Genomic DNA, 21,927 nt, shown 5'->3' on the forward strand with positions numbered 1-21,927 from the left:
TGTTACATTAGTTTGAAGATGACGGTCTGACTTGTTATCGTAACCATGGAAGTCTAGTTTTTTGATGTATTCTGCAAACATTGCTATGGCTCCATGTGAGATGTACTGATGTGTATATTTTCCAAAGGAGACATAGCGCACATAGAGTATTGCAGGCAAGGCAGAGGCGTTGCTTAAAGCTTTTCTTTTTAAAGACTTCATAAAAACCAATGATAAAAAATAGGCCCTCTGAGGTTATTCCCCAATTTAAAAAAAAAAAAAAGAAAAGAAAAAACAACAACAACAAAAACAGACACACAAACAAACAAACAAAAATAAAAAAAACAACCTTTGCTTATGTAAAACAACTCAGACTTCAGATTTTTCCCCAACAGAAGAAGTGAGAGTATCAAAACAAAAGTTCAATCCAAAGACTGAGAAAGCAGGCATTTGTAGTAAGGTTGCAATAACATAGAGGTTGGGATTTTGGACCTCAAAGGGGGAAAACAAAGCCCAAGCTCAGAGGAAGAATAGAAACTATTTGGTAACAAAAGTGTACTATATGTTTAATACAAAAAAGGTATGGAGAAAAATGTACCTTTACTAAAGCTTATACAAGATCCTTGGTCCATAAAAACTATGTTATCGTCACGTTTTATGTGTGTCCCTCTTGCATCCTTGCGCTCCCTCCAACAACAATACATCCAGCCCCCTTTTAGGAAACCACAAATGAATGCAACATAACACAAACACAAAAGGAATAATTATAAAACAAATGGCGGGAGAAATGGGGGGAGGGGGGGGAGCAGGGCAGCGCAAAAAATATACGTTCCTTTCAAGACAATTTTTTGTACACAGTGGATGTATTGTTGTTGTGGTTTCCATTCTCACAGCCGTAGAAAGGTGCTGGTGCTCTGAGCCTGCAGGAACTTCACTCATTCCAAACACCAGAACTGGATAGGCAGGTCCCTAAAGTAACCACAGGAGAGGGGGCGTGTCAAGGAGCACTTTTGCTTATTCCCGTTGGCTGACAACGTTGTGATGTCACTCCTCCTTCAGATTTCCCCTGCGTTTGCTCCTTTGTCCCACCAATTTTTCCATTTCAGCCTCTTTGTATCCAAAATTAATACGCAGCACTTTAGAGTGAGTCAGTTTTTGTTTATTATTTCCCATAGTCTTTATATACCTCACGGTATATTTGCTCTCAAGGCAATTTGTATTGAGTGGCCCCCTGTGTGCGTTAGGAGACCACAGCTGCGGCGGTGGAGGATGAGGATGTGACTCCTGCGTTGGAGGTGCTGTTGGGGCCGTAGACGCCGGAGCCGGCCTCCTGGCTGTTGCTGCTCAGCAGGCTGGAGTTTCCGGCCCGCAGGATGGCCCCTGCGGCGCTGCAGTGTGGCCGCGGCCCGGGCTCTGGCGTGTAGGTGAAGGTCAGTGTGGTGGAGTAGATGATGCCGTCATTCCTCACCAGCGTGACGGGCACTTGGACGGGCTGCCGCACCCAGCGCCAGCCCTCGCGGAAGGCAGAGATGTCGGGCACCACGCACAGCATGCTCTCCGCACACCTGTTGTGTGTTTGGGGAAGAAAGAAACAATACATAGAGTGATGTCAGAGTTTGTCTGATAAGACACATTCGTGCTTTTGATAGAAAGAACTCAACTGGAAGAATACAACATCAATTATTTATAAACGTAACACTGCCATATCGGATTTTTTGGCTACATGGGAAAAATATCTGGCTCTTTATAGAGAGAGAGATACACAGTGAGAGAGAGAGAGATCTCTCTCTCTGTCTCTCTCTGTCTAAAGTGGTAATGCACACAAACATTAACTTAACTACCTAGGAGTGTGCAATATGGATAAAATCTTCTGGCAAGTAATTCTATGACACAATTTCCATATGTATGGTGATGTAGTAAAGTCTCTGGAAAATTACTGGAGAAATGGTTTATTAATTAAATAACTAGATAGGGACGTCTGCCACCCTGGTTGTCTGGGGGGTTAAGGCACCAACCATAAACTAATACACCACCTTGGTGCCGATACACATCCATAGTTCATGTATGGCAGAGGACCTTTGTTGCAAGTCACTCCCCATTTCTTTCTGTCATCAACATTATCTGTCATCTATATAGTCCCAGCTAGTTTTTTTTTCTTTAAAAGGCTACCGTATTATATGTGGGACAAATCTACACGTGGCATCAGTCAAAACATCTCAGTGGCTCTGCAGTGCTGCACTGAAGGAGGTCCCACTGCTTCACTGACAGTGGTCATTGTGGTGTTCCATGTTCTCCCTCCGTGTCTCCGACTTGATGCTTGGTGGGTGGCACTGATAAACACATAACATCTAATCCGTCTACGTAATGGCATTTTACAAGTGTAACACTGAAGTATCTTGGCTCTTTAAAAGTTTTTGACTCACTCAAAAAAAAAAAAAAAAAAAAACTGCACAAGTTTGAAGAAGAAGAATGAGGATTATACAGTTTGACTGATATGATTAAGCACCAGCTACATCACTACAGCAGAGATGAGTATTTATTATATGCATTGTAATTAATGCCTAATGGCATAAGGCATTCATTAGGCAGAGAGCATTTTGAAAGCTTTTATCAATTAGGATTACAATAGTTATTCACAATTCCATTATATTCCTTAAACTTAAAGCCCATTTTTTTCTATGCCTGTAAGATATAATAAATACTCAAATTAGTTGTAATGGACAATTTGTGTGCTAATGGGGAAAAAAAAAAAAAAAACTCTTGCCACAATGGTTTCTTTAGTGCAGACAATGGATCTCATTTTGAGCAAGCACTGGAAAACAGCCCTTCAAGTACCATTGAAAATCACATTGTGCATCAAAAGCAGGAGAGAGGACAAAAAGAAATACAATACACCATAATTAATTGACCCGAGACTTCGATACCCTCTAGGAAAAATGAAACAGGAGCAAAGGCACACCTGTACATGGTCTCAGCCTCTACATCGCCGAACCAGACCCGAAGATTTGGAGTGAAGTTCTGTCCTGTCAGCTCCAGCATGGCGACATCCCCGCCGCCATTTAGCTGCAGACAATGAAGATAATGCCGTAAACTCATTGATATAACACACTGTGACCCAGACTGGACTGCAAAAGTACAAAAGAGCTGACATCTTTTGTTGGGGGCTGTGTATCCACGTCTCTCTGTGTACCTGTAAGCTCTCTACCACAGGCACAGGGGTGACAGGCGAGTGGACAGGGCCCATGCCCTCGTAGAAAGTGTATTCGGCCTTGTCTGTGCTGATGATTGTCCAGGAGGCGCCGTCATTGATCATCTCCTTGTTTGGTTCCTTTGGGCATGGAGTGGCCTAGCAGAAGGGGAAAATGGGGAGATATGACCTACAATGCACGTGAAGGGCAGAGATAACCACCAACAATTACACCAAATCAAGACTACTCTCCTCAGGACTGCAAGCAAATGTCACTCTTTGACTTTACAACTGTCTAAATAAGTAAAAATGCTGGAGGTGAGTGGACCGCACACTGTTCTTCAAAGAAAAAAATGGCACTCCTGGAAGAAGACCCTGAATTGAGGCATACAAGTGAAAAGATGGTAGATGTAAGAGTGTTTGGGTGAGACACTGACTTGAAACTGGATGATCCTTTCTTGGGAAAGGCACAGGTACATGCGTTCTGTGTCCTTCAGGTAGAAGGCACACTTGTGGAGCTGGGAGACGGGGTCGTCTGCATCCAGCAACGCCGTCTGCTTGTCCACCTTACGGATGATCTGAAAGGGAAAGAGAGCAATAGATTAACCAGCTGGAGGCAGGTGGAGGAGTGGAAAGAAGGTGTAGGGAAGTATGTGAAATAAAAGGCAGGAGGAAGGACAGGGAAAATTAAGGATTGTATATTTTTTTCTGTAAAGTTTTATAAAACAAAGAAGAGACTGAAGGAGATGAAAAAAGAAAGTCATATGATTAAGAAGTAAGGGAAGGGAATGAAGCAAAGAAGAAAGATAGAAAATAAGGTTGTAAGAAATGCCAATAGTTGTTTACTCAAATCACTAATAACTAGATGACTATAAATGAAAATGAGCCTAACGTTGCCAGGAAAAACATTCTTCAGATATTATGTTACGTTCCGTTAAAGGAATGGTTCAGCATTACGCTCACAAACTTAGCTTAGCACAAAGACAGGAGACAGAGGGAAAGAGCTAGCCTGGCTCTGCCCAGCTGCTTCCAGTATGCCTATAAATCACAAATTAACATGTTCTATCTTGTTTGTTTAACCCTCACAAAACCCAAAGTGTAAAAATGACAAGATGCAGGTTTTCAGGCTGTTACGTGCCCGACCAAGAAATAGTCCTGTGCATAATATATTTACAAACCGTCAAACTATTCCTAACAGGTAAGGCGACAAAGCTGTTGTCTATTCCTTTAAATACTTATTATTTACAACGATTTCGGTTTTTTAAAATCTATTTTATTCTCTTAGCTGTTGCTTTAATGAGTCAACTTCCCAACCGGGATCATTAAAGTTTCTATTTCTGTTCGATCTGTCTTATCTCAAATGATGTGTTTCGTTTACCAGTCTGGGAAGGGCCATGCCGGTGACAGAGCAAACCAGCTTGACTGTCTGGCCGTAGTGGATGTAACCGTCTCTCACAGTGAACTCTTCTCCCTCTGACTCCTCGTCATCCACTGAAAACACAAGACGTATCAAAGAAGAAATCAGTGCTGCAGCAAGCCACCCACCAACGGTTTCCATACAGTTAAACCCACATTCAGTCAATCAATCTCTTTCTTTGTCTTGGATGAATCAGCTGTGTAATTACTACGTTGTACAGTGTGGTTTTTACATTTACAATGAACAGGGAGAGAGAGAGATGAAGATAAAGTAACATGCTGTCAAACCACATCAAATTCTCCTCACTTTACTCATGTTGAACCTCTGCATGATTTTAAGCTTTTCGAAATCATTTGTTGCACAGTGTTTGTGCTTGTGTTACAGACCCAAAACTGTATCCTCAGGCTTGAGCGAACTTACACAGGTGGATGTAGAAGGCGCCCCACTGCTGGGAGCTGGCGTGAAAGTTGCCGCCCTCCACGTGTAGATAGCGCGTGCTGACCGTTTGGGACCGCAGCCGGTTGAACAGGGCCACCTTGGTCCCTGACGCAATGCACACTGTGGACATACACAGATGCAGGCAGGTTACATAATGAGCCAAACACGACATGCTACTCACAGGTCAGCTGGGTTAGCGGTGTGATAAGAGATGAGAAATTAGACATGAAACAAATCTTAGCGGAGGAGGTGATGTGTGCAGAACTGGTGCCCTACATGTGACATAACTATAATACCAGACATTCAAATGAAGCTACACTGCCCCCTAATGGTTGTAAATAATAATAATAATTATAATTATAATAATAATAATAATAATACTAATACTAATACTAATAATAACCTATTCATACAGCACCTTTCAAAAGCAAAGTTACAGTGCTTTACATTGGAAAATCATGATTAAAACATTTTTGCACAAAAATTAATTAAAATCAAATACACAAAGCAAAAGTGCAATGAGTTAAAGTAGATTTAAGAACTAATAAAACCAGAGAAATGAACGAATCTAATACATAAGATTAAACAAGGTAAGAGAAAGAGTGAACTTCTCGGTGAAATAAATGAATAAGGAAGCAATATCAAAAAACTTTGATTAAACATTTTGATTGAAATTAAGAATGACATTAAGACTGAAAAGTTTAAATCCATTACTTCATTTTTACAAAAACTTTTATACCTTTTAAGATTATCCTTATCAAGTTTTTTCTTCTTTTAATCCTTTGTTCTTTCCATTTTCTTATTTCTTTAGGATAAAGTATCGTTGGTATGTGTATCAAAATTGTGTTGCCATTTTGGCGAGGGCTATCTCAAAAAGACATTCAGATCTCCAGAGGCCATCTCTGTTAAATAAACCATCATTCTTACTTTGATCTTAGCTTAAACTTCAAGATTCAAGATTCAAAAAACTTCATTGTCTATCACATAGTGATGGAAAACTGTCTTAGGTTAGGGGCTCACAAACAACATAAAAAACACACATCCATTAAAGACTCCGATAAAACTGCATTTAAAACACAACAATTCCATAAATAAATAAGAGCAGGTATACAAACCTGCATTTAAAAAGTAGTGACAGTCTATTTGGCCTTGTTCAAGACAGATATTGCAGTGGGAATGAAAGACTTTTTGTAAACTCTCTTTTTGGCCAGAGGTGCTTTGAAGCGTCTGTGTGATGAGAGTAACTGAAAGGAGTCATGGAGGATCCCATTGTGATTGAGTCTGCCTTTCTTTTAACTCAACATAAACGCTTCAGCTCGAACCCATCCTTCCAGTTTGGTGAGCCAATAAAAGCGCTTTCACCTACAGCTCTAGCGTATCCGCACTGATGCAGCTAAAGTGAATAGGAAATTATGATGGTGTGACTGAATCTGCTGATTAAGGGCATCCATTACTGACACATTATCTTGCGCCAGACCTCCTGCACATTGATTTATCACAGTGGCTGAGAGAGTAGTTGGCACACACATTTTAAAAAAAAATCATGTACCAAATTTTGAATCTTAACACATACTGTGGAAAACAGCTATTGCCATGCTTAAATTGATAAAAGTTAGTTTCTAAAAATGAGTGTAACACAAACTTACAGTCAGCGTTTTTGAGGGACTGCTTCTTTTTGGAGGGCTTGGAGATGACTTTGATCCTCTTGCTGAGGAAGACACCGATGTCAGCGCTGTTGCCGTAGAACATCTTGACAGACAACATGAAGTGCTTTCTCTTGTCGGAGTCGGATATGTACAAGGTTTTGGCTGTGCAATAATTCTGTGAGGAAATGAAAGGGAGAAAGCAGGAAAATCAGATTAGAATGTTTCTTCTATTAAAACTGCCTGGAAGCTTTCCCTCATGTACGTACACATTCACAGACAAAGTGATTAGTCATTTACATTAGAAAGTCAGCAGTTAAAAACAAATAAACCACCAGTGTATACACACACAGACAGATGCCCAGCTCACATTACAATCCCAATGGCATATTTTTAACCTGTAAAAATCCACAATATGTTCCATGTTGGTCACCACTGTCAACAGATAACTGCTGGAATTATTAACCATGAAATAAAGAGCAGGCATATGAGACACACCCTGCATTTATTAGTGTAAAGTACCTGGAGGGAAGGTGTGTAGCTGTGGCAGCTTCTACTGTGTAGCTGCATGTTTCTGTGTGAAGGTGAATAACAAAGTGACAGTATGTGTACGTGTGTGTGTACGTGTGTGTGTACGTGTGTGTGTGTGTGTGTGTGTGTGTGTGTGTGTGTGTGTGTGTGTGGGGTGGGTTCGGCGTTGTACCTTTCCCTCTAAGTTAAGCTGTTGCATTTCTTGGTCGCTGTTGCCGATGCCGATGAAGGCACAAGGCTGCGACTCCTGCTCAGAGCAGCCGTCTCGCTCCATCTGTTCCTTCTTTTTCTTCCAGCCACTGCCCATCAGGTACACGCAGGGGGGAGGGCAGAAGAACCTAGACACAGGGACAAATATTTATGAGTCCTTGGGTGCAGATACCTGAAAGACACACTCTTTACCTTCAGTAATAATTACTTGAGCAGTTTAACATATTGTAAGTAGAGCTATTCAAAGACCACCTGTTTGGCTGACTAGGTCCCACATGAGATGCCAAATGTGTGTGGCCCTATTTGCCACTGGAAATAATCTTTCAGCTATAACTGTAAATATACCCATGTTTTTAATCCCCTTTCTTGGCTGAAAATGAAAAACAATTCCATCTGCATGTCTGGCGAATATGCTCAGAAGCTTTTGTGGCCATGGGATAACGTACATTATTTGTTTTATAAATCAAACAAATCAGCATTGAACTAAAAATGATATTCTTGTTCAGTAGATGAAGGAGACAGAACAAAACCACTGTAGGAGAAAATAATTTAGTTTGGATGTAAGCAAATGAAAAAACAAGGTTATCACCTCTTAATATAAAATTAAATGCATCTCTTCATTTACACCAGAAGAGGGCAGACCTGTACTGAGCTTCTACAAGACAATGAGAAACTTTTATCGACATACTGTTCTGTACTATTACAATTCAACTAAATCCTCTTTCGACAAGCTGTTGAGCCTAATTTAACAGATGTTACCTTGATCAGTCCAGCAAGAAAGGATATGTAGAAAAATATAAATTAGCAATTAAAATGAAAGGTAACATTTTTCATTTTAGAATTACTCTCTTCTCCTATAAAATATTTGGTCTCTAATGTAAAGAGCTCCATAAAGAAAAATGACAACTTAAGTCTTGTTAAATGTGAAACCAACTCATCAGTGAAACAGCACACTTCAAAAAAAAAAAAAAAAAAAAAAAAAATGTACATGCGCCAGTGTGGAAGGGGAAAGCAACCTCTTTCGCAACACCAGTGTCTGTCTCTGTGGGTGTTTGTCTACTTTCACCTCCTATAAAAAGCACAGACAGAACAAGCAGCTAGAAAAAGGGAGACAGCACATTTGCATTTCTTCATGCGCCCACTTTCTTGGGCTCCCTCGTTACAATACAGACAGAGTTAATCAAGGTTTTTGCAAGCCAAAGGATGCTGAAACGCTAATATGCATACAGTGGTAGAAACCTCTCTGTATATGCGAATATCATATTGTGACTACGATACAGCAGAAATTCTTTGGGGATTTGCTCAGCAGTCTCATTTAGACACTTGTCTGTGGTGCGGTCGGATGGTCTACTGGTTACAGACATTTCGGTTTTAACTGAACACTTACATTTAAGCCCTGCACTGGGATGTCACTCAGCAACTCACGAACCAGCAAAACTAAGAGCTGATCCTTTACAAGCATGCATGTTTGTCTCTCACTGCAATTTTGCCTCACAGGTGTCACTTCAACTGGACATGACAGCTAAAAATTATCTGAGGAATTCATCCCAGTCTCAACCTTTCTCCATCTTCCTCTCCTTTTCTGCTCCAACTCTCTGATGTGTTACTTAGTTGGCTTGCAACAGCTGATTTACCAAGAGATAGGCCTGATGAGATCGCAAGCAGTGCTGCAGCTTAGCCAAGAAAACAGGCAGAGGATGAAGAGCTGACGAGAGCTACAAAATGAGCAAGAGGTGGTGGTAGGAAAAAGCTATAAAAAGTTTGAGAGTGAGAGTTAGAAAGGTGAGAGCAGAGCTACAGGAAGGGTTTGAGGAAGCAAAGACGAGTGACAGAGTTCAAGAGAGCAGGGGAGAGGAAATAAAAGAGAAGGGTTTGCAACAGCCAGTGATCATCCTGTACTCATCTTCAAACTGTAGAATGTGTTACAAGCATTGCATGGAAATTACAACAAAGCAGGACAGCAATATGTTAAGTTGCCCTGTGAACCTCTGAGACCTGTAAGCTCATGTCCTTGAACCGTTACACCTCAATTCTCCATGGTTTTACCAGGACATTGCCCCTGGAGCCTTTTATCTCCCTTATTCCCATCGCTCCCATTTCCCTCTCCTTCAGTCTCTCTACGGCCTTCACTTGAACGCGGCCTCACTCAGGAGGTCGCCGCTCATTTCCTCCTCTGACCTCTGTTGATATGGGAGGTCAGAAGGATCAAGATACCCACACCTAGAATGTATGTTTTTCATTCACTCCTTTGCCTGACCCCCTTGAGTAACCTATCCATAAATCCTTGCAGTGAAGGGGTCAAATTCTCAAAGGTAGACAAGGATTAGAGGACAAGGCCAAGTTGTTGTTTTTATGTGATGCTAATAACCCTCCAGGGCATAGCTGTTTGCAAACAGTGTATTAAACAATAGGTCAGTGTGTATAAGGGCTTAGTGAGCATCTCACGTAAGAAAAAATGTTGTAACATTACCACATGTGACTGCACTTCCAATTTGGTTAAAACAACAAAGAAATGAAGGAGTGATGGAACAATGGTCAAAATTAGATTATAAAAAGATTATTTATTTATTTTATTTTTTTTACCTTAAAGGAATAGTTCAACATTTTGGGAGTTACATGAAAAAACAATATCAACTCGCATATCTGTCTAGTAAATATTTATTTATTTTATTTGTAAAGGACCTCTGTATAATATTGAGTATAAATGTTACCATTTGATGTACTCTAATGGAATTAGCTTCAGGCTAATTTTCATCTGCAGTCCCTCAGCAGGGCACATTTAAAACACATGCACAGTGACAGAACTGCACTAAACAAAATGGACACATAACACAAAGTTACACACACTAGTAAATCACACACCCATTGTATCAATATAAGGCTACAGCCAAGAACTTGTTCGTTTAGCTTAGCATTAAGGACGGAAACAGGTGGAAACCGCTGGCCTGCTCCTGGCCAAGAAAAAGTCAGGCAAACAACAACCCATAAAACCATTTTATTTTTTTACAAATTAAACAAATGAGATACAATTTGTTGCATTATGCTACCTTTGGACAGAGCCAGGCTAGCTGTTTCCCTCTGTTACTAGTCATTATGCTAAGCTTCGCTAACCAGCTGCAGACTGTAGCTTCATATTGAATGGCAACGGTCTTCTCTGTCCAACTGTCAGCAAGAAAGCATATACGCATATTTCCCAAAATATAGAACTACTCGTTCAAGACCCATAAGTAATCTGTTTTACGGATGTGCAGTGTTAATTTCAGATGGGAGATTGTTCCAGAGAGATCAGACACACTTATAAAATTGTGTGCATTTCCCATCTATGAACTTCGTAGGATTATCAATGTCTGGAGAAACCTTGATAAATGGACAATACTAGTGAAGAAGCTTCTGTTTATATTCAACTCACCTTTTCTCATTGCCGTATGATTTCTGTGCAACTTTTGCGTGCAGTATCATGACAGTCTGATCACCTCGCTCCTTCAGGTAATTCCTCATCGCTTCTCTGCAAGATGAAAGACAGAGAGCGAGAAAGGGGTTCATTAACAGGTCATTTTGTGATCCGACAGATGAGGTTAAGTGATATTGGGTGTGCTGAAACCCGTTGGGGTCGGATCATCCAGCAGGTTCAAAAAGGCAACGCTTTCTACGGATCCAAAAAAAAAAAAAAAAGTGTCTGAAGTATGGAATGAGAATGCTTAGAAACACACACGCATGTACAGTACACTCGGTTACAATGACCTCTGGAAAGCCTCAGAGCCTGCATGGCCTGCTAACCAAAAAGCTATGTTCTCCCCCAGCTGAGTCCATTTGAGATGGGGGTGGGCTGAACTGTTAATGACTGGCTCAGAGGGACAGTGAGGATTAAGGGAAAGGAACATGGGGGAGAAGGAAGGAGACAGAGAGAAAAGAAGACAAAAAGGCAGAGAAAGAGAAGGGATTGGGGGAGGGAAGTAAAGAGAGAAAAGGAAATAGAAAACACCAGAGCTGAAAAACAAAAACAACAGAGCTGAGCTCACCAGCAAAGATTCCTCATCTCGTGTTAAAATGTTGCAAGGACTGCGCTCCAATTACTTCTGTCAACCTCCCACCTCCCAAACGACTCCCCACCTTCTCTACACAAACAAGCTGAAAATTATTTTAATAGTTGGGACAGCAGTAGAACTTATGCTGAGCTGAAAAGCAGCGGGGTCAAAGATCAGGCTTAGATGCACAATTAAGATGCACCACACACATCGACATTAACACACCCTGACCAAGTCCGCACACATGCACAGATGTCAGTGACACTGGACACGCCAGGGTGCACGGAGGGCTTCCCACTCAGATACACACAGCTTCCCACTCTGCCACGCAATACTGGGCGGCATGCTCGGGTTAGACAGGGCTTTGTTATGAAAAGCAAGGGGCCCCTCACAGTGTGCGAGTCTGTGGGATGGGTGTAACGAGGAGGAAGAGGAAGGCTCAGAGGGACTGTGGTTTATCCATTTCATAATTGACTTGGAAATGTTTTATTTCTCAGTTCAATGTGTGATTAGAAACTTATTTTTCTCAATATATGAGTCTCACAGTAACACCAATGTATGCTCTGTTGTTTGTTCAGTATTTTCTAAATTAGTGAATGCCAGCAGCTGTAACTGAACATGATGGAAGTACAATCCTAGAATTCCAAACATTTGAGGCCATTTAACTGATCCAGTGCAATCTGATACCATCCAACCACCACATGGAGAAAACTGTATCGAGCCAGGACAAAGGTGCACACAACTTCAGCCAAACTTGTTCAAAAGCAGTGGTGTGATTAAAACATTTCTGAATATTTGCATGGATGTGCTTGAGCAACTTCTTTACTTTTGTTTACGTTAAGTAACATAACCTTCCTCTGGGGCTTTAGTGAACAATACACTCATTAGAGTCGTCCTCAAGTGTACACACACATACAGACACACACAGACACAGACCCCAGGGAGACTCCTGAGCCCATGGATCTGATTGATTATATAGGAGAATAAACAGTCCAAATCTGCCGATTTCAGGCCTGCAGGGCACTTCACTGCACGCCTCTGACAATGCCTGTGACCTGCTGGTCTTACAGGAAGAGCCCTCACAGATAAAGCAACACCCAGCACACACACAAGCTTTCTTGTTCAAGGGTTCAAGTTAAATCAGCCACATGCTTCTGGCTTTATAGTCATTGTCATTTTACATTCGGGTCAAGACAGTGAGTAAATACTGAAATACGTTGCCACATAGTTACTTTATGACACCAGAATCTAACACTGGTGTTGGGGAGGTTACGTGCGACAGCTCGGGCTTGTGGTTAACACTGTTTCAGTGCTCACCAAACCATTCATTTGTGGCTGAGTTGGGGAGAGACCATTCCCTGTCAAGACAGACGTTTCATCATAAGATTAAGCTTTTGGTCACAGTGGCCCGTCATGTATAGTCACCTGCAATGCCCTCTTGTCACCTGCAATGCCCTCTTAGGCATTGATATTCACTTCACAGTCCCCTAAAATAACCTCTAAATAAATAACCAAGATGCTGCACATGTGACAATAATCAAATGAAACAGTATAGCATGTGATCAAATGAATAACATAAACCCACTGGTGGGTTCAGCTTTACAAACTTTTGTTGTGTAGCCAAGCATTGTTCAAACCCACAGGATTTTATGGTAAATTCTAGTGGGGAACCCAAGGTTTACAAAGATACCAAATATGTCAGGCTGGATTTTGGGGAAATGTGCATAAAATAATGGACAAGACCTCTAAAATATTTCCATCTGATGTGATGCTGAAGCCACAAAAATCATGGATGTGTATATCATGAATATCTTACTCAGTGTAAAAATAAAATTAAAAAAGAGGGGGAAAACAATTACTTAGACAGGACTTAATGGCATCGACACACCCAAAGACACCCAAAAACTCACGATAATAGCAGGGACCAGTGAGACTGAAGGGTATATAAAAGGGACATCTGACTAATCACTCATCTCTTACACTTACTGAAACACAGGAACATGCACTCTCTCAAATAGAGATTAGGTCTCTTCCTGAGAGCTGAAGACGGGAAGAAGAAGTGAGAGAGACAGTGACCAGTGCACGGCTTAACTTCCTATTCAAGAGTAACGTGCAGACACACAAGCGGACAAGAATTCAGACAGATTTTTTTTTAAAAGAATATAAGTATGTATAGAACATATAAGATAAAGGACAGGATCAATTAAAAACACTCAAAATACAAATGTGTCTGGAGGGAGATTAACAAAATCGTACAAACTGGAAAATCAATACTTATTTCATCCGATTTCATCAGAAAGAGGAAGTGAGGGTAGTGACCATTTCAATCTTAACTGAACCAGACACACACACAAAGCCACATTCACATGTAATATAATGCAGCCATGCAGTGGAGCAAAACAAACCAAAAACAACTAGCGGTTTAGCAGCCATGCAATCCAAGTAGATATGTGATTTAGATGGTGGTTGTTTATCTGCCTGTTACAGTGAATTAACAAGACACATACACACTTATTCAGGCCATATATTCAATGTGAAGGTAATTAAAAGAGAAAAGGAAATGAGTCAACATAGCAGAGTGGCAATCAACCACAGAAAGCAAGTGTCAGACAAAGTGGTAGAAGAGAAGCAAATGATGTGTGGCTAAGTGGCAGGTTCGTTTTTTTTGGGCGTTATTTAAATTGAGAAAAATTAGCTAATGAGCGTTAAGCAAAGAAAAAAGAAGAAGAAGGGATGACAGAGACGACCGGGAGGAAAGAGAGGTGGAGTGAGATATATAGATAAAGAAAACAAAAAAAACAAATGCTTGGAGAAGTGAGACAAAAACGTGCCAGACAGATTTACAAAAAGAGACACACTCAACAGCAGGCACTAAGGGGGTCGGGTAAATGCGTGCGTGAGTGCGTGAGGAGGGGCTAAGTTAAATCAGACTACAGATGCAGCGGAGCAGACAGGCATCTGTCCTGTACATCTGCCGCAGTGTCTACAGCAGAGTGGGGCCGTCGCAAGACCCCCTGTGATCACACACACACACACACACACACACACACACACACACACAGACAGAGTGGCAAGGCATACTAATACACACGTGTACTGTGAAATAGCTCAATTAAGATGATCAGACTGCAATTAGTGTGCGCCTTTGTGCATCACAAAAGGTAGATTACACACATCCGTTGTGTCAGGCTTGGGTTAAGGCATTCACAATCAGCCACTTCAGGCTGCTCAGCCTCCTTCAAAAAGGTATTCTCTATTTATGAAGTGACCAACAGACAAGGGTCTATTCAATGTTTGATGTCTGACCTCCAGACGTCCCTTGTGAGCCTCTTAAACACTCTTAGGAAGTTGCATAAAAAAGTATCTTGCAGCGATATTTAGTGGATCTCAGCTGTGAGATCTTACTACCTAAAAACAGTACAAAAACCAAAGTCTAGTACATTGTGTCACAGTGGCAAAAGTGTGGGTTGTCTAATAGCCTACGGCAACCGCAGCCAATGGGGGGGGGCGTTTCAATATAGTGAAAGCTGAATGGCAGATTCAGCTGACAGTGACAGTGAGACTAAAGTTCACGTTTGAACCAACAACGCACGTCTTACCGATAAGGTACAGGGGAAAACGTGCAAATAAAATAATTCAACAACAAATTTAAAATTTAAATGCAAGCATATGATTTCCCACCAAACAATTGCCTGGGCCAAAATCAACTGTTATTTGGGTTTCATCTTAGTCTGAATCAAGGAGTTTTAAACAAAGAAGCAGCTAACTAAAAAACGTTTTCTATCGAGGTGATGGATTCTGCAGAGCTGGCCCTTCCTCCGTTGTTTGGGAGAATAAGCCTTTGAAGGGGCGGCTCCTATAACAGAGGAGGCAGCTTATCCAGCCTGTATGCTCATGTGTTGTGTCGGTCTGTGCATGTGTATCTGGCTGAATCTGAGATGTGTGTATGTGAGCGCATGTATGTGCGTGCTCATTTCCACTGTATGTGTGTCATGTATTGTATTTCCAGTCGAGTAGCCTTCCTGACAGGGCGGCCCTGCAGGACCCGGAGCTTTAGCTGCCCTAGAAAGCCCCTGTATGGTTGGTGCACTATTTTAGCTGTCTGTGCTGCTGCCTGACAGAAAACCACGGGGCTGTTGCTGCTGCAGGAAGGGGAACAAGCGGGTGTGAGTGAGGACGCAGACATGAGGACACTGAGGCACATTTATACAGACAAACACAAAGAACAAACACCACGATAAACAGGGGTACAAAGACACATAGACTAAAGGAGTTGTGCCTTTCGGCTCTTGGGTGAAGAGTGTTTCATTTCCATCATATTTCGGGCCATCGAAACCATCAGACAAATGGAGTGACCAGTGCAAGCCAGCAGACTGGACGCACATGAATGCAGAGGGGGACACATCAAAAGGTGCTGGGGCCACTTTTTTCCAAAACCAAGCTCGACTGTTCCAGCAAATATGCAACCCCTAATTTTCCCCGCTGAGTGCCACACGCAAAGACGAGCACATACACACACAAGCTCACACACACACACACACACACACACACACAGGCAAACCCATGTGCGCTTCCAGTAACAAAGAGAAACACCAACAAGCAAACAAGTGCATATGTACACACACCAATTTACCCCACAACACACACACACACAAACCTCCAGAAGCAAGCCACAACATCCATCAACATTCTCTGCTCACCCAAATGTTGCTCCAAATGACTTGGAACAAACATAAGAGGAACAGAATAATCAAAAACTTGCTGCGCTGCTAGTCCAAGCTTTGCCGATTGCAACGCACAGTACAGTGCATACGGAGTGCAAGTTTAGACTGCAAGTCCTTGGAAAGGGTGAATTATTGCCTTTCTGGCTAGTTTCTCTACAAACACTTGCAAGAGATGGAGTTCATTTCAACACAAACATATTACATCACGTCTCAGAGGACTGTGGAGTGAAAAATTACAGAGATCTAACTAATAAACAATCAACAGCATAACAAATGTGATGTAATACGGCAGGGGTCAACAGATAACAGCTGTCCAATGGTAGAAGCGTGGAGTAACCCGCCAGCATTACACAGGAAAACTACACATTCAATGTTGTTGCTTTGGTAATTGAACTTGTTTTCGATGTTGCAACAACATGCAGCAAATCGGTGCTAGATTAATTCTGTGGTCTTTACACATGTATATCTAACATAACCTCCATCACCAAGAGAAACTATCTACTCAGTGCCCCACCGCTAACTAGTTGGCCAAGAGTGAAGTTTATGCCTTTGTGTTTTTTCCAGTTAGCACATATATTTGGATGTGTTGCAGTTTTTCGAAGCGCCATGTGCCCCCTTGACCAATTGTTATGAAAAGTTGTACAACTTTTTTTTCTCATTTTCACCGTCTACACAAAGTTCTGTGCTAATCTGATTACATTTTTTAAGACACCTTGTGCACAGCTAGAAAACTCATAATAAGCGTCTGATTCAGTTGGTGGAGGTCACTGGCAATTACAGGTATTCAATGTCAACATGAATATCTTCAATTTACACATAGGTGGCATTAATATGAACTAAGTATTCTAAAGCATACAGATGTTTGTCATTTTTACGCCATCATATTCAACTGCTTTAGCTCTTTGAATTGTCTACCAGGGGAGATGTGTTGTTATTGAAATGTGTCTGCACTACACACAGGTAGACATACAAATAACACTCTGACAACAAACAAGGTCTTAAGGGAAGATTATGTTGTGTGTACGCCTATGCACACACTCACCTTGTTAGGCGCTGTGGCTGAGGGCGCTCCCCAAACTTCCTGCAAAGACACAAAGTGAGAAGAAACATGAGTGGGCTGGTTACCAACCACAAACATACACAGAGTAAACACTGCTTTACACAATGGTGCACACGTACCAACGCACACATACACACACTGTCACCCTGACAGCGTGTAGTGGCACTGTGCTCAAACAGAGGCAAGTGACAGGATGTATATTTTCTTGTTTCCATGGCCACAGGCAGGTTTAAAGCAGAAGAACAGACACTGAACTTTTCATTTTTTCTATTCATATTTATTCCTCTCAGGGGGAATAAATAAATAAATTGGCATGTCAAAACAAGTTGAGCATTATCAGAAAAAGCTCCTTGTTCCAGATTTCACTAAAATTCATAGTCACTACTACAATTGTATTTCAGTAACTCAAGTGCAACAGCAAAATCTACAACACATAGACAGCAAACCACATGACCCCCAATTATGAGGCGTGGACACCCTGAGATTACAGTGCCTTAACAGAGTGCTCAGAGGATAACTAGACATAGTTATCTTGGTTATCTAGGCTTTTACAACCTACAGCTTTAAACATCTAATAATCTGTAGATGCAGTGGTGATATAAACCTAATTGTTTGACTATATGATACTAAATCCATTAAGGTAGAACACTTGTAAAAATGTAGCAAACAGATACTACAGTAACAGCTTTTAAGCTTCATGTGTGCTGATCTGAATTGTAAAAACAGAACAAGTGTATCTGACTTGATAATCTCCTGACGTAGATTGCACTTCAATGATGCATATTAGTGGAGGGTAAATTGCACTTAGTCTGAGGTAACATGCAGCATTTTGAAAACTAGACCACTGGGATATAGCGCGGTAAACGCTTCTGTATTCTAAAAGATATGAGATACTGCTCTAATTTCATCAAGTCAGAAGAGTGCTTTACAAATGAGCAACGGGTGGTGTAAATCCTAGGTAACAAGAAAACTAATTAATTTAAATTTGTATGCACATTCACAGTGAAGTGTGGCAAAATATACAAAATTAAAATGACTGAGGGCACAGTCTGGGACAATGACATGACAAACACCCTACTTTTTCTCCTGATTTCATTTTGTCTAGAAGAGAGACTACAAAAAACAAGTAGCACACGTTGCAGCATTATTGACGGCACGCAATTATATCAAAGGCAAATACTTTTCTAATTCATTTAAGTTTTTAGTAAATATCAACAGATAAGGAACTTAAAGATGTTTTTTTTCCGGCCCATAAATGAACTGAGACACTTTTCAAACCAATGATTCAGCTCTTTTCTAAACAAGTCTGTTGCGTGCCTCTGGTGTAACCCTACTCAGCATGACACACAGGAAATGCAGTTCAATTTTCTGCCAAGTGTTTAACTCAACTTTTTGACAGTAAAAGTGTTGGCAATGACGCATGGTGCAGGGCTGGTCTGAGGCCCAAGACACGTTTTTAAATCTATAAAAAAAAAAAAAAAAAAGCAGTGGATGATCTATGTCATGAATTAATACATTTCTTTGATGTTTTCTCAATTCTGGATCTTGTGCGCTTCTAAGTTTCATATTTTGCGATATTACCGTCAATTCGTAATTAATTTTTAATATTATGACAGCACCATATACGTTCTCTTGCCGTGAACATTCTGTCCTAAAAGTGAACAGATGACTTAAAGTAAAATTCAACCCGATGAATTGGTAAGCTGTGGGTGAGTCATACCTGAGAGCTCTTAGTCATAGAGTGTATGTAACAAGGAAAGCACAACCAACAGTTGTACAGAAAAAGGCTGTGAACTCGCAAACATGTGACAGATGAGGATGACTGTTTTCTGGTCAAGTGCTGTTTTTTTTAATTGGCAAAGTATTGACACGTACAACATTTTACAAGCAAGATGGTCTGGTCTGCATCTTTTGAACACTGTCCTCAGGGATAACAGAGAAACACTACCAAATCTGCAAAGAGGGAAACACACAAATACACAAAATATCCACCAAAGGTAATAAAATCAAATAAAAAAATCCCTGCAAAAGTCATTACAGGGCTATAAAAAGGTAAAGTAAAGCCGGGCCAAAGCACAAGCAACATTGGATCAAGGGTAAGTGTGAAATTGCCTACAAAATACAGTTTTTTAATAAGTCATTACATTTTGTCATTTTTCTCCCTCATAATAATATTTAAATTTAATTCACTCAATTTCTTTGTTTCTTTAATGTGCAAATCAGCTCAGCTAGAAATTTTAACTCAAAAAAAAAAAAAAAATACATTAAAAATCAGTGCTGACAATGGCTTTAATGGCTTTAATGTCTGTACCTGATCCACTGATAAAAGGACGGAGAAAAGAAGGATGATAAAAAAAATTAAAAAAAAACAAAACAAAACAAAAAAAGAGCAGTGAATTCAATAGCAAATTCTTGCCTCTTCCTTTCTACGGGTTCTGTTTCGTTTAGGGGTGTTAAGAGCGCACGCTGTATTTAAACCATTCAGTAAATCAGCCTTGGCTCAGTATACCCTATGAACCAAATACTTACAGTCTTAATAGTCTCATTACTGCTGTTAAATTTAAAAAAAAGTGTTATACTCATACAGACACTTTGTCTGCTATCTTTCTTTTTCATCAAGACCAGAGAGTTTAACGGCCAGTTATGTTTCATTTTGCTGTTCAGTGGATTACAAACATTAGTGAATGGTTTGTAAAACATACATGTTTGGCATGTAGTGCACAGGAGTAAGAGCCAGAAAATTGTGCCAGCTTTTTTATGTTTTGATTCGACAATCAATTCCCAATCGAGTCGTGACAAGGAGAATGAAAATCTAATTGAATTAAAGCTGCAACTAACAATTATCTTTGTTACTGATTAATCTGCTAATTATTTTTTTTTTAATTAAATGTTTTCTCTCCAAAATGCCGGAAAGTAGCGAAAAATGCTCATTAGAATTTCCCACAGACCAAGGTCACTTCTTCAAATGTTTTGTTTTGTCTGACCAACAGTCCAAAACCTACAAGATTCAGTTTTGTATCATGTATGACAAAGATAAGCATTTAATCATCACATCTGGGAAGGTAGAAACAGCACATATTTGGCATTTTTTTTCTTAAAGAGGACTGTCATAATAGTTGCCAATTAATTTTCTGTCAGTCAACTAATAAAGCAATTGTTGCAGCTCTAAATCAAATTGTGAGATTACCATCACCATCAGACATGCCCACATCGCTGCAGCTATGTGACAATAGTCACTCACAGATGACACATTCCCTGAGCATCACTATAATACTGTGTAGTTTATACTAGCAGTGTCTATTACACCACTACAGTAACACTCAGCTTATGGCATAAAGAGGAGGTACATGTATGCGGCACGCAGAGGTAATTGTATAGAAGGGTGTGTGTGTACAAGGATACAGTATAAGCAGGACAAATTTTCTCTTGGTGTAGGATGTGGTAGCTTTGCATGCTGCTGATAAGTATGTCAATACATCTAGCATGCCATCAACAAATATACAGTGAGTCACTCAGTTGGTTAGGGATTTTTGGCAGGCACAGTGTGAAATTTAAAAAAGAAGCACGCAAACACAAATAGAGGGATGAAAATACCGAGAAGAAAAAAAAAAGAAAGGGAAAGAGGCAAAGGGGGGGGGCAAAGGGCAGGGAAATGTGAGAGAAACTGAAAACATGATTGGTGCAAGAGCCAGAAGGAGGGAGTGGAGGTGGAATAATTACAAAGGAGGGCAATCAATAAGGTTCCCACAGTGAAACACTGATGCCTCAACTGGCTAATGGATTCCAGACTGCTCTCTTCTCCCTCCCCTCCTCCCCCTTCTAAACCTCACCCCTCCACTGCAAACAGGGATTGATGGAGGAAGGGATACTGCAGGGAAAGTGTAGGGTGAGATTAAAGGAGAGGCGAGGCGAGGCAAGAGGAAATAGATGGCGTGTTGTGGAAAGAGGGAGAATAGGATCTATGCAGATATGAAGAGCGAGGACTTACTGGTGGATATACTAGAGAGAAAAGAAAGTACAATAGGGGGAAATGGGACGCAAGAAGCCATGTCTCCACACCAGAAATATGAATCAGTCATGGACATGCTATTTTTTTTAAACATTCAAAAACATCCATCATAAAGAAAATCAAAGTGAAAACCGTTGAGGAACACAATGGATGTTTTTTGTAAGAGTGCATGCTTTTGTATGTCTATTTACTGTATGCACACATCAAAACCCATGTGAAGTGGTGCAGTGTCGAAAAAAGAAGCACAGAAGTGGTCAGACGTGTTAAAAATTTGGGTTTGCAAGTTCTCTGAAAAACCACGGTCCAAAATTCTTATCATCCCCATAAGCTCACTTTAAACACACTCGCTCGAGACACAAACACCAACAAGAGGAGAGGACCAAACGCAGGAAACCGCAAAAGGTGGAGTTGCAAAGGCAAAAGAAAGGCACACCGACTGTTGCATCTGCAGATTTTCAGGTAAATCTGACTACAGTGAAACGCCATTTTTCATGGCAGAGTTCATGAAAATTCCAGTTCAGAATTTCTTGACTGTTTTACATTCACTAAAATCAGTAGTGTCTGAGTTATTTCACTTGTCCTGGGTTGCATTCAGTATCAGAATGACTTAATGCCTGAAGGTTATACAAAGGTAACCTGAGCCCTGAAGACAAGATACTCTCAATCATGAGTCCAGGATTCACATTTGAATGTTTTTGTATTCC

General features: G+C 40.7%; 1 protein-coding gene across 2 annotated transcripts in view; it reads right to left on the reverse strand.

The window, feature by feature from the left end:
• Positions 1-779: 779 nt before the first annotated feature.
• rbpjb (recombination signal binding protein for immunoglobulin kappa J region b) overlaps positions 780-21,927 on the reverse strand; it is a 42,380-nt gene continuing 21,232 nt past the window's right edge. Inside the window, exons 2-11 of one of the 2 annotated variants that reach the window (XM_040141349.1) lie at positions 17,197-17,235; positions 10,815-10,910; positions 7,368-7,533; positions 6,668-6,842; positions 5,004-5,141; positions 4,545-4,657; positions 3,604-3,744; positions 3,170-3,325; positions 2,939-3,042; positions 780-1,544 (exon numbers count right to left, since the gene is read on the reverse strand). In XM_040141349.1, the coding sequence (XP_039997283.1) occupies positions 1,220-1,544; positions 2,939-3,042; positions 3,170-3,325; positions 3,604-3,744; positions 4,545-4,657; positions 5,004-5,141; positions 6,668-6,842; positions 7,368-7,533; positions 10,815-10,903 (1,407 nt within the window). In that variant the 5' untranslated portion in view covers positions 10,904-10,910; positions 17,197-17,235 and the 3' untranslated portion in view covers positions 780-1,219. The remainder of the gene's footprint in view (positions 1,545-2,938; positions 3,043-3,169; positions 3,326-3,603; positions 3,745-4,544; positions 4,658-5,003; positions 5,142-6,667; positions 6,843-7,367; positions 7,534-10,814; positions 10,911-17,196; positions 17,236-21,927) is intronic. The other variant, XM_040141348.1, reaches the window with a different exon arrangement.

This window comes from Xiphias gladius, chromosome 12, assembly GCF_016859285.1.
Source record: "Xiphias gladius isolate SHS-SW01 ecotype Sanya breed wild chromosome 12, ASM1685928v1, whole genome shotgun sequence".
Lineage (NCBI taxonomy): Eukaryota > Metazoa > Chordata > Actinopteri > Istiophoriformes > Xiphiidae > Xiphias > Xiphias gladius.